This window comes from Neovison vison, chromosome 5 (genome assembly GCF_020171115.1).
Source record: "Neovison vison isolate M4711 chromosome 5, ASM_NN_V1, whole genome shotgun sequence".
In the NCBI taxonomy this organism is placed as follows: Eukaryota; Metazoa; Chordata; class Mammalia; order Carnivora; family Mustelidae; genus Neogale; species Neogale vison.
The window spans coordinates 2,321,264-2,334,436 of record NC_058095.1 but is presented as its reverse complement, the minus strand read 5'-3'; the positions used below and the strand labels follow the sequence as shown (position 1 = coordinate 2,334,436).

The 13,173-nt window shown below is 57.7% G+C and overlaps 1 protein-coding gene across 1 annotated transcript; it reads right to left on the bottom strand.

Moving 5' to 3' along the window:
* Positions 1–370: 370 nt before the first annotated feature.
* Positions 371–11,427, bottom strand: EIF4A3 (eukaryotic translation initiation factor 4A3). The gene is made up of 12 exons (XM_044247280.1): positions 11,220–11,427; positions 8,810–8,882; positions 8,169–8,235; positions 7,480–7,542; positions 6,734–6,866; positions 6,433–6,513; positions 4,988–5,129; positions 4,430–4,568; positions 3,519–3,634; positions 994–1,101; positions 765–892; positions 371–622 (listed from the first exon to the last, which is right to left on the bottom strand). Exons 1-12 carry the CDS (start codon positions 11,386–11,388, stop codon positions 606–608), a joined length of 1,236 nt encoding a protein of 411 aa, XP_044103215.1. The 5' UTR covers positions 11,389–11,427; the 3' UTR covers positions 371–605.
* Positions 11,428–13,173: the final 1,746 nt, after the last annotated feature.

Genomic DNA, 13,173 nt, shown 5'->3' with positions numbered 1-13,173 from the left:
GAGTTCACACAGGATGTCCCCTTCACAAACCAGACGAGTGCAAAAGCCTTCGGTCAGAATTGCTGGTGAACAGTGCACAGCACTATCATCCTGACCAGTGTGCGCCATCCGCAGAGGCCGGCAGAGCTACCACTTCCGTTTACCATTTGAGACCAGAGAACGGGGTGTAGGGCCTGACCAGGTGCCCGGATCACACTGCACGTTACCAAAAAAGCCAGGGGCACCTTGAGAAACATAAATTACAGGGGCGTCTGGCTAGCTCAGTCAGTGGAGCAGGCGGCTCTTGATCTCAGGGTCGTGAGTTCAAGACCCACGTTGAGGGGTAGAAATTACTTAAATAAATGTTTAAAAAAAAAAAAAGAAACATAAGTTAGAGTTTATAATAAAAGTTTCAAACATTTAATGAAAAAAACCCTCAGAGTAACGCATTATTTACATATAGGTAAGAAAAGAACACCAGACGCTTGTCCTGGGGGCTCTCGGAGAGTTCGCACAAACCCCAACACGTGGAAGCCGCCCCCGAGCGCGTCCCCGCTAGAGCACGGGGCAGGCGGGCAGGCGGGCGGGTGGGCAGCCACCGGCTCCTCGTCGGCATGGGGGGCTCCTCAGATCAGGTCAGCCACTGAGAGACAGAAAGGAATATTAAGGAATATGCACAAGAAAACACACAGGTCTACCTGCAGGGTCACGACAGACTTCCCCCAAACAGCCAGAACGAGAACAAGAGAAGGGCGCCAGGGCCGCCACAGCGGGGCCCGGCTCACCGTTCATGGGCATCTCGTCGATCTGGGTGGAGTAGTACTGCTCGATGTCCCTCAGGATGCGGATGTCGTCGTTCTTCACGAAGTTGATGGCCACCCCCTTGCGGCCGTAGCGGCCCGACCGCCCGATTCTTCAAGAGCAGAACAAACCGTTTCAGAGGATGCGGCGGGGAAGGCGCCCGTAAGCCCCCCGGCCGGCAGAGCCCCCAGACCCCCAGAAGCCCGCCCGCACCTGTGGATGTACAGCTCTCGGTTGTTGGGCAGGTCGTAGTTGATGATGAGGGACACCTGCGGGACGTCCAGCCCCCGGGCCCACACGTCCGTGGAGATGAGCACCCGGCTGCGAAAAGAGAAGGAATTTCAGGCGGTCACCTCAGTCACGCAAGTCTCAGGCTGGCGGGGCGCCAGCTGGCTCCATCCTGGATTTCGGCTCAGCTCGAGACCTCAGGCCCTGGGATGGGGGCGCTGCATCGGGCTCCACGCTCAGAGCACAGTCTGCTTGTCCTCCTCTCCGCCCCCCCACCACGATAAATAAAATCTTAAAAAGAAAGGTTCTGGACTGGCTCTAAGTTGAAAACATGCCGGGTCACTGTCACCCGGCCCCCCGCAGGTGTGAGGGGTCGCGGACGGCAGCGACCCGAGCGCAGGGCACTCTGTGTCCTCGGCTGCGCTGGCCTCCTGTGCGCTCAAACTGACAGAGACCAGGACCCCTCCCTGCACTGCGCTCAACCTGTGGAAAGCCAGTCCCGTCAATCACTGGGAAACACATCCTACTTCCGCCTGGCAAGGAGCGGGGGACGGCCGTGTCACGGACTTCGGTGCGGGCTCCGCCATGTGCTCCAACTTGAACTGCGACCCGCACCACGCTGCCCTTCAGCAAGGATAGGATCGGACACACCCCGGGTCTGCACCGTCCAACAGAGAGGCTGCCCGAGCACCCGCCGGCCGAACACCCCCTATGTGCCCAGCCTGAACGGGGGCTGTGGACGTGTCCCACACACAGCATTTTGAAGACTTAGAACAATAAGAAATCAGCAAAGTCTTAATTAGAATTTTTACTGCTAATTACACGATGAAAATGCTGAAATGACTTGCCACATGAGGTTAAGTAAAACGTACTAAAAATCAACTTCACCTGGTTCTTTTCATCTGCGCGACTGTGGCTGCCAGGAGACCCCAGGTCACACTTACGGCCCGAATCCCAGCTGCTGGGACGTGACTGTGGGGACGCGCTCAGAGTGCGAGGGCGCAGCGCGTGGGAGAACAGAGTTCAAGATGGAACAGGAAGGCGGCCCAGCCACATCACCACCCCCGTGCGCAGCCCCGACGGGGAGAGAACAGGACCCCGGGCACGCGGGGAGGGGAGGCCAGGCTCGGCAGGTCACACGGCCGCCAGACACAAGCAAAGACGAGAGCCACACCGAGACCCATCCGGGGAAGGAACGGGGAGATGCAAACACACGAGCGGGGCAGCAGGACTTCCCCACGGCAACAACCGTAACCCCAGGGTTCTCTCGGCAAAGCCCTCCCTCGGGACGTCGGAAGGGGCGTTGGCACAGTGAAGCAGACACTGCCCGACAAACTAAAACCCGCATCCTGTCCCCGGTAGCCCCAAAGTAAACACATCAAGACACTCTTCAGGGAGAAAGAAACCCAACCCAGACAGGCCAGAGACAAAGGAAAAGAGAAGCAAACGGGGACCACGAGTCTCAGTGTAAACACATTCTGTCACACGAAGATGTCGTGTGGTTTCCACGGAAGGGGAGGGCCCCTGAAGTCCTGCTTCCAGCCTCTGTGGGCAGCGACGATGGCCCCAGGGCGCATCACGACAGGTGCCAAGGTGCTAAGGGGGCTGCTCTACTCACGAAGGTAGAAACACTTTCCAAAACCAGAACTGGGGAGAAGGAACCACAGCGAGAAGAAACCCGAGAGAAAGAAACAAAGGAGAAGAAACATGAGAAGCAAAGTGCACCTACGACGCGCGCGGCCCGTTCAAACCACACACGCCAGCGTCGGCATTGACGGAACCAGTGGCTCCATAAAGACGGGATCACCTTCAGACTACAGACAACCACCCGAGACACACCGCAGCCTGTGGCCGCAAACAGGAGACGGAGGGTGTGCTGGACCCTGCAGGGGACAGCCAACCGGAGGGGACAGCCACCAGATGCAGCCACCGTGGCGGCATCACAGCAGGACCGGGGACACGGGTGCTTCGGTGACAAAAGTCACTCCTCCAGAAACAGAGGGAGCCCGCAGGTGCAGACCCAACCGTAGGACACACGGGCGGGAGCACAGCAGCCCTCCCAGAACGGCGTCCGCGGCACTCTAAACGCCGATGGGACGATTCGGGAAACAAAGGCCAGGGCGCAGAGCACCTGCACCTCCAGGCCCGCACAGGACGCGACGCGTGGCCACCCCACAGCGCTCTGCCTGCGCACGCACGCACACGTGCACCAGCATCTGAAGGGAAGCGAGCAGTGGGCCACCGAGCACACCCCAGTACGAGTCAACAGAGCACGTTCTCTGACCACAGGGGGATTTCAAGACCCACCACGGAAGGATGAACAGAAAATCTCCTTATCTGGCAACGAAGAAACACGCTTCCAGTAAGGCAATCGGCCTACCCAGCAAAGGCACCCTCCCGGGGGCCCCTACCACAGCCGGGAACACGAGGGGAACCCGGCACAGCCCGCGGACGGAGAGCCCAGGGACCACCACCCGCGGGACCGGGTGTGGAGAGAGGGGCTTGCCCACCTGGCGCCGGACCGGAACTCCTTCATGATGGACTCGCGCTCCTTCTGCGGCATGTCCCCGTGCATGGACGACACTGTGAAGTTGGCTTCCCTCATCTTCTCCGTCAGCCAGTCGACCTGCACGTCAAACCAACAGACGCGCTGTGAGCTCGGAAACCAAACCAGACAGTACGTTCTGGATTTGCCACAACAGCCTACAGCGCAACTGATGTGTGTGCACAGCCCAAGCGCTCTTAAAACTCAGACCAGTCGGGGTGCCTGGGGGCCCCGTCATTAAGTCTCTGCCTTCGGCACGGGTCCTGATCCCAAGATTGGGATCCAGCCCCGAATTAGGCTCCCTGCTCGAGGGGAGGCCTGCCTCTCCCGCTCCCATCCCCTGGCTTGTGCTCTCTCACGGTCTGTCAAGTGAATAAATAAAACCTTAAAAAAAACCTCAGACCAATCTTCTCTGGATATGCAGGAATTGCACTTTCCCCAGCACGTATCAGGGCAAAAGTTCCATATAAATTTCTCAGGGCGCCCGGCTAGCTCAGTCGGTACAGCATGAGACTCTTAAATTTCTCAAGAAGAAAAAAAAGACCGTATCCCACTGTTCTTGTTTGAAATTCAAATTCGCATCTTTTTTGGACGGTGGCCCAACTCCTTTCCCCGTTTCCAGGGAGCCACCAGGGGCTCTCCACGGAGCCTGCACACAAGCATCCCTTGGGGGCCAAGACCCAGGTCCAGGTCCCACCTAAAACCAGTGACACCCGAGCCTTCTCTGGTGGGACCAGCATCGACACGTCTGCACAGGGCACCGTCACACCCGACTCTTCGCTTCTAAGCCGTTTTCAGAGAATGGCTGACCAGTGTTCAGAGAACCAACCTTCCATTCGGGCCAGAGGACACGGAGCAGCTCGGGTGACTGCGTACCTTCCTTTTGGTGTTACAGAAGATGACCGCCTGAGTTATGGTCAGCGTGTCGTACAGGTCACACAGAGTGTCAAATTTCCACTCTTCCCTCTCCACCGCCACAAAGAACTGCTTGATGCCTTCTAGAGTCAACTCATCACTGGAAAACAAAGACAAGTCCTGGGAACACATTCCTTTGCCAAGACCCGCGGGCGGACACAAGCCAAGCACTGCTCCAGGCGCCTGCCTGCCCCACGGCGGCGCCCGCCCCTCCTGGCCACAGCCCTCCCTGCGGTCAGCACTTCCACCGCACGGGCCACACGCTGGCTGGTCTGAGCCCTCAAACCCCTCAAACCCCGCAAACCCCGTATCATGTATTTTACTGCCACAACACTGATGGACAGACACCATCAGCTAGTTGAGAGTTTGGAAATTACTGGGCCAGAGGGGAACGCGCAAACAAAAGCTGGCTTTTCAAAACAGAAAATAAAATGAAATTAGAAATTCTTCTCATTTTAAGCCCCAGATATAAGCTATGTGGCTGTGCTCTCGAACCACCCGGAAGCAGGGCGTTCCTACCGCTTCACCAAGATGCGGATGGGGTCGGTCATGAACTTGTTGGTCATCTCCAGGATCTCGTGAGGCAGTGTGGCGCTGATGAGCACCACCTGCGTGGCCGGGGGCAGGTACCTGTACACGTCGTAAATCTGCTCTTTGAAACCTGCGACAAACGGTGAGGCGGGGTGAGTTCTGAAGGCTGCACGCTCCGACCCAGAGGTGGTGACTGTGATGTCTGAGGCTGTACAAGGAATCTCCCCACGGAGCCAGGAAATCCACGCGCCCTGCTCCCCGCACCTCCCTGGTGGGCTCTGGGCGTCTCAGCCCCACAGTTAAGAGCAGGAGAAACCCAGCCCTGGGCTGCCCACAACCTCAGTCCTGGCTGCAGCTGCCCTGGGCCACCACCTGCCCGGCCTGGGCAGCACAGGGTCAGCAGGCGAGCGTGTGACAATGCTCAGCGTCCCAGGGCCCCGACAGACCACGACGCTGTGACCACACAAACGACAGAGCCCAAGATCCTCCTTTCCAAGCAATTCCCAGAGAACGCGGCTGCTGCTGGTCCGGAGGCCTGACCCTGAGACGTGCTGCCCACGGGACTGGAGCACAAGAAGCCACCGGCAGCTTCACCAGACACTAAGGAAGCCCCGAGTGCCCCAGAGTCACTGTGCGTCCCACTCGGCTCAAGGGCAGCCCCTCAGGACACCATCAGCTGCCAGAGACTTGGCCACCAGGAGAACCCCGAGAACCCCACCTGCACTGCTGGACCCCGCGTGCTCCACCCGCACGACCCCAGGTGGGTCTGGGCAACACCCCAAAAACCCCACGGAACGAGGTGGAGACCGAGGCAGGGGTGTGTGCAGGCAACACAAGCGGGAGGACACTGGAGCAAGGCCTTGGCTCAAGCTGACATTTTCACGACCTGATTCCACACCGTGCACGAAGGCCACAGCTGTCACCACTGAGGACCAGCACGTATCTGTCATCGGATGTGTTTTGGCAGAAACACGTGAAAAGCCAAAAAGTACACAAGTCTAGAAATTCATCTTAGTAACTGTTAAGAAAAAAACCAGCCTAGACAACCCATAAGGCAACTAGTTAAATAAATGACAGAATACCCCGTTGCCACGAAACCAGCTTCCCTGACACACCGCTATGCCCCGCAATCCGCAGCAGGAGCCTACACACCCCATCTCAAGCACATGCCGACCCCCAGACGCACGGGGCAATGCCATGCTAGGCTGGGCAGAGGTGCCGCGGTCCTGGCTGCCACCGGCCTCACACACCCCCTACGCCCCCCACCTGTCCCCAGTAAGAGCAAAGTGCAGGTTCACTTCCGTGGCCGCCCCCGGGGCACAGGCTTCCCGCAGACACCAGAAATGCTTGCATTCGGCTCCACGTTTCACCTCTGCCGTGAGAGCGCGTTAACAGCTCAAGGTCAGGAGAAATCCGGCTTCTGTGACTCGTACCTTTATTCAGCATCTCATCCGCCTCGTCCAACACCAACATCTTGATGGCGCGCGTCCTCAAACTCCTGCGCCGGATCATGTCTGCACGGCCAGTTTGAAATCGTCAGATCCCAGACTTCGGGGAAGCAGCCAGTCTTTCCACTGGGCTCCGGAGGATTTCGGGGACCTTCCGTCCACTTCTTACGTGTCACCCACACACACACTCCAGCACGCAGCCCAGCAAACGGAGAAGAATGCTGGGTCAACGGAGCCTGTCTTCCAAACGCTCCCCGCCCCACCACTTTTAGACAAAGGCACTTACCAAAGACACGCCCGGGTGTGCCGGCCACAACGTGCTGCCCATAGTCCAGCTTCCTGATGTCCTCCCCCACGTTGGTGCCCCCAATGCAGGCGTGGCACTGCACGTTCATGTAGTCCCCCAGAGCGAGCAGGCCCTGAATGGAAACCGGGGTCACGTCTGGGGCCCGCCCTCAGGTCCATGCTGAAGCCAGAGACCTCGGCGTTTCCCCAAAGTGAAGGAAACCTCTACTCCAATATAAGATGACCCCCAAGGATCACTGATTCCATGATTTATATCATAAAACAACACAAAGACCCACCCTCCTCTTCAACGCTTTTCTGTGCCAAGATGAAGTTCATTTTACTGGCTTCTTACTACAGAAACAATACACTTTAATTACAAAAAACTGGGACATACAAAAAATTTGTAATCCCAGCCCCCCCAGAGACAATATTAACATCTCAATATACATTATGTCTGTATGCTGTTAAGTACAAAATGACAATTATTTTATTAAAACCGATTTTCTACTGAAAAAGGTTACACTTCTGAGACTGCAAAAAGCTCCTGGAATCATACCAGCTGCACTGAAAGTAACTTAGCATAAACCAGCAACTCCTACTGATGATTCAGGACAAAATGTCAGAAATCAGGAAACAAAATTTGAGGGAGCCAAAAAACAGGATTAGATTAAATCAACCCACCGGCCTTTTCCAACTGAATTAGAAAGCAGGTGCAAAGAGACCCCCGGACGCCTAGGGGCTCACCTTCTGGATCTGCACAGCTAACTCTCTCGTTGGGGCCAAGATCAAAGCCTGGGTTTCTCGAACCTGGTGAAATAATGTGTCAGGAAACAGATAATCCTCAGTATCCTCAAAGCAGGATTCACACTAATTCACACTAATTCAGATGAAATTTACTCTGAACACTGCCGTGTGGTAACCACACATCTTATCTCTTCCCTTTTCTTTTTAGATTTACTTATTTGACAGACAGAGATCTCAAGTAGGGAGAGAGGCAGGCACAGAGAGAGGGAGGAGGAAGCAGGCTCCCCGCTGAGCAGAGAGCCCAATGTAGGGCTCGATCCCAGGACCCCGGGATCATGACCTGAGCTGAAGGCAGAAGCTTTAACCCACTGAGCCACCCAGGTGCCCCCCACATCTCATTTCTAATGGAGGTAAAGGAACGCAGACAGAACTTTGAGTACGAACCAGCAGGATTCTGGCTTTCAGACAAGAATGTCCACTAAAATCTCTCCCCATTTAAACAGGAATTTATGACAGAGTTGTTAGTTAGCTCTCATAATGGCATAGTTAAAAAAGTCTCTTAAAAAAATCTGAGTTAGGATGACTGAACAGACATTTTCAAAAACTGTCCTTTCAGAACACCGTGGTTACAGGAGAAGAGAAGTATTTCTTAGGAAAGAAGGAAGGTTCGCTTGAAGAGTGTAAGTTACCTGGATATCCAAACACTGGAGGACAGAAATGCTGAAGGTGGCGGTTTTGCCTGTGCCAGACTGCGATCTGTTAAAGGAAACACAGACACAGGGTGAAGGACGGGCTACCTGGTCCCACTCACAGCCCCCTCCCACAGCAGCACTCCGAGGGACAGGCTGCAGAGGCCCAAGAGGACCCACACCTTCAGAGCAAGGGGTGGGACTCAGTGGGGTCACGGGCAGGGAGGTCAGCAGGTGCATCAGGGGACTCAGCGCCGCATCTGTAACCCTGACAGGCATTACAGATGGCAGAAAAAGAGATTCCCTTTTCTACCAATGTAATTCTTCTCTACAATTTGGGACTAAAACCATCCTCCAAAAATAATTTTCCTTATAAACAAGTCTTTAAAATTAAGACAAATCAGGAATAAAGCTCTTGAGAGAGTATCATAAACCGTGCCACATGCCAACTATTAAGTAAAACTGCCTAAAAATACGACAGCTTTCTAGAGTAAAGAACACAAAACCCAAAAAAACCAAGACACCCTGTGGCTGATGTCAAGAGACAGGTTGATGGCGAGTCTGTGGAGGAGAAAAGCGGTCCTCCCACCGCACTCTGCTGACTGACTAGCACCTAAGCCCGATCGGCGCCAGGGACGTACTGAGCAATGACGTCTCTCCCTTTAATTATCTGCTTGATGGCTCGCTGCTGGATGGCTGACGGTTTCTCAAAACCTGTGAAAAGAAACAGAGAAAGTTGGAAAGTTAGTTCTAACCGTGAGGACACTGGAAGCTCCTTGGGGCACAGACCGTATCCTTTTTTAAGCCCCACCTCACCCCTCCTAACCCAAAATCCAACACACACAAGCGCTTGAGAAACAGCTGCTGAATGAATTGGGCTGAACTGTATTTTTATACTAACATGCATCTTATTCATAAAGACCAAACCTATAAAGCAAACATCGTTAAACAGAGACTCCAGTAAGATTACCCAAAAAACCCCAACGTCTGAATGGTGGTACTCCTGAGAATGGGTGGAGAGGTCGCCCTTTTTTTTTTTTTTTTAAAAGATTTTTTATTTATTTATTTGACAGAGATCACAAGCAAACAGAGAGGCAGGCAGAGAGAAGGAGAGGAGGAAGCAGGCTCCCTGCAGAGCAGAGAACCCGATGCGGGACTCGATCCCAGGACCCTGGGATCATGACCTGAGCCGAAGGCAGCGGCTTAACCCACTGAGCCACCCAGGCGCCAGGAGAGGTCGCCCTTTACTCCAAGTCCTCCTGTACTGACGTTACAACAGCCTGCATCACTCTGTACTGTTCTGCTACTTTTTAAGCTACGGGAGTGGAAAATTAACCCAGCACTGTCGCTACCCCTTTCCTCTTGGATTAGCGTGCATGAAGTTCAAGCTGTCTATACTGGTGCCGACTCCACGGCTCGGGGGTTCTGCTGGGGCCCATGCTGTGCTCCCCCCACGACTGACACAGCCCCCTGAACTATGACACCACACCCTCCAACACAGCCACTACCAAAGAACGAGGCTGCTGTGAGGGAGGAAATGTTACCTTCCAAGTAAACAGGACCTTACGTGCAAAAGCTGTAGTTTACCTACTTCTGGGTAGGCTTGACTACGTAGGACAGATTTCCCGTCTAACATTCAAACCGTAACAGATGATTTGAAACCCTTGTCATGACCAAGCCCCCGGGTGGGAAACTAAATACAGCATTTGGGGAAGGGGTGTCTTGGATGCCGAGAGGTGGGCAGGACTGTCCGCCTCACCACCAGACTCGGCTGCAGGGGCCCTTCTCACCTCCCATCCCCTTGCCCGGTCTACACTGCGGTACTATCAAGGGCTGTTGGGTAAAACGCGGGCTAGCCGCCGGGTCAGACAAAGATGCTGATCGCTGCCATCCGCATCCCAGCCCCACCTCTTCCCAGGCTCCCGCCATCTCCAGCGAGACGGCTCACAGGCCTCAGACTCCCCTGCCTCCCTCAAGCGCTCCCCACCTGTGCACTTGGCAGCACGCCCCAGCAGCTGCTCCCAACACCAGGGAATCCTCCTTCCTCTGCTGCTCACTTTCAACCCTTCTCCACCTCAACACCATCAACTCTCCTCAACTCACGCCCCCCACTCCTCCCCTGCCTCACCTCTCACCTCCCTTCATGTCCACACACTCCCAGAAAAACCTCCAAAAGTGCAAATCTGACCCCGTCATTCCCCTGCTTAAAACCCTCCAATGGCTGGGGCGCCTGGGTGGCTCAGTCGCTGCCAGTCTGCCTTGGGCTCGGGTCATGACCCCGAGGTCCTGGGATCAAGCCCCACATTGGGCTCCCTGCTTGGTGGGAAGACTGCTTCCCCCTCTCCCGCTCCCCCTGCTTGTGTCCCCTCTCTCACTGTCTGTCAATTAAATAAATAAAACCTTAAAAAAGAGAAAATTACCTTTAAAAAAAATACAAAAAACAACCTTCCAATGGCTTCCCACTGCACTTAGAAAACTCTTCGTCACCTCAGAGGATGCTCTGCCAGATCTGGCCCTCCCGGCCTGTCCCAAGTCCTCCCTGGGCTCCCACCACGGAAGGCACCCCACTCCGAGCTGCAGGGTCCCGGCACCAGCTGCTCCCTAACCCAGACCTCAGCTCAAACGTCAGCCCGTCCTGGGAGCCCCCTTACCCATCAGCCCCGCTACTCCCCTCACCCTGCCCCTTAGCAGCCATCACCACTGCCCGAAACAAGCTCGGCTCCAGGCTGCGCTTCTCCCCGAAGCCACTCAAGCTCCCTTAGGGCACGAGCCTGCCGGGATCATTGGTAAACCCTCAGGGCCCAGAGAGCGCGGGTCCTGCCAGCTACAAGCCCGTTCCCGCGGCAGGAGTGACCCGCCTGCGCCCGAAGACTTCGCAGCCCTCGCCGGGCCCGGCGCCGAGCTGGGCACCCAGAACCACGCGCCGAACGACAGCAACGCGGGGAGGGCGCTGCGTGCCGGCGGGGGTCGCCCGTCGGCGGCCCCGGGACTCCCTCCTGGCCGCGCCCCCACCCTCCCCGCCCTCCCCGCCCGCGCCTCGCGGCCCCGGACCGTAGGCGTAGATGCCGCGCAGAAGGTCCTCCCGCAGGCCCATGGTGTCGAACGTGGGCGTCACGTCCACCTCCTCGCTGGTCTCGAATTCCACTTTGGTCATGTCTTCCTCTTTGAGCAGCCGCTTCCGCGCCGACCCCGAGGTCGCCATCGTGGCCGTGGCCGCCATGATCCCGAGTCGGCTGAGAGCGGAGCGCGCGCCGCAGCGGAAAGCGGAAGCAGGGCCGCGCGCCGCCGGCGCCAGGAACTGACGTCACCGCGCGCGTGCGTACGAGTGTGCGTCGGGACCGCGAGCTTCTTTCCACGTGAAAAGGGAAACGGGGCTGGCTTCAGGGAGAGGGGCGGTGCTGCTGCCGCTCTCGCGCGACTTAAGCTCCCGCGCGACCGCGCCAGGTCCTATAAATAGGGCGGAGGCGGGGCGGAGGGGGAGCGGCCGTTGAGGGGGTTCCTCCGTCCCTGTGTGTTTATCTTCAAGTCTCTGTGCTGGCGGGTCCGGAGCGCCCCGTCCGCACCCTCATCCCGCCGAGGTTAGGGTTAGGGTAACGCAGCGCTGGCGCCGGTGCCAAACCTCACGCCAACGTCCGCTTTTGGGAAAGCCTCGTGCAGGCTCTGACCCGTTGGCCGGGCGCGCAGCCCCGGTGCGGGCGAGTGTGCGGGGGGGGGGGGGCGCAGACACGCCTGCCCCGGAGGGGGGCCCCGGAGGGCTTGGCTTTCCCCCGGGCACGCGAGCCGCTCCCGCGTCTGGCCCCAGACGTCCCTGCGTGCGCCTGGCGGCGGGCTGCCCCGCTGGCCCCGCGCCGGCCTGGGCTGGAGACGGAGAGGGGCGCTTGTCGCCTCGCTTCGTCCCCGACGGCTGGGCCCGCGCGCCCGGGCGTGTCTTTGCTCCGCGGCCTCTCGGGGTGTGGGCGCGCTCCCCGGCTGCGAAGGTTAGTGTCGTGCAGGGGGCGGCCGTCTCCGCCGCGAAGCCGGAGGGGGGACCCGGGCGGGGGGCAGCGTCGGCAGCGAGCGGGCGAGTGGACGGGGCGGCTCCTCCCGACGCTCCGGCCCGCAGGCGGGGTCTGTCCGAGCGGCGCGCGACGGCGGACCCGGGAAACGCGCCCGTGACGCTGGCGTTGGGGAGCTAGTCCGCGGTCCTGAGGCCGACCTCCTCTCTCGGACGCGTGCGTTGTGATACCGAGGGTTCCCCGCGCCTCTGCGAGGGCGTCCGGCCGCGTGGCCAAGTGCACGTGGGTTCCCCAGATGCGAACGCTTCCGCAGACCGTGCGTTGCAGTGACCGCATTTTGGGCACGCCGAGTTACGGGCACTCGGCTGTTGTCCTACAACACCGCTCCTGGTCCCGCTGTACGGTCCCGCTGTACCTTGCCCGGAGCCGGGGCGCGCGCCGACGGAAGATGACCGACGTGGAGTCAACGAGGAGAGGGAAGATCCTTGCGTTCCCACTAAGTGCGGCGAGGACGGCTGCCTTGCACTGTGGAGGGGTTTTCCATCTCAGTCACATCCCCTGGACTCGGCTTCGGCCTCCAGCCTCCGCGCCGTTTTCCTGCCCAGGTCCGTGCGCCTGTGTTGGAGCACACATCGAAAAAGCCTCTTCCTTTTGTTTGGGGCCAGGGACTTTTTGACAATGTAGGGCCAGAGCCCATGCAAGGACGTGAGCTTTGGGGACAGGGGCGTGGTCATCCGTGCAGTGTCTCCTGAACAGGGCTCACCGGGAACAGCGGGGAGCAAGGCTGTCTTGGTCTTTGTCCCTGAGGTCACTGTAATCCGGTGGGATGACACTCTCCCCCCAAAATACAGTGTGTGAAGTGTGGTGCGGGACACGCAGGGGCTACACCCAAATCTAGCGGTCAGGTCCCCCTTGGTGACCGCAAGGCCTCTGGGAGGATAAAGAGGGTACATCCACTGTAGGGAGCTTGGGGCTGGATATGGGTTCAGTCGATGGGGACGGGTGGCCCC

Coding starts and splice junctions, on each gene's coding strand:
- EIF4A3 (XM_044247280.1), bottom strand. CDS start 11,388: ATGGCGGCCACGGCCACGATGGCGACCTCGGGGTCGGCGCGGAAGCGG. Junction 8,236..8,809: donor GGGAGAGACGTCATTGCTCA/GTACGTCCCTGG, acceptor TTCCTTTAACAG/ATCGCAGTCTGGCACAGGCA. Junction 4,569..4,987: donor ATCCGCATCTTGGTGAAGCG/GTAGGAACGCCC, acceptor TTTGTTTTCCAG/TGATGAGTTGACTCTAGAAG.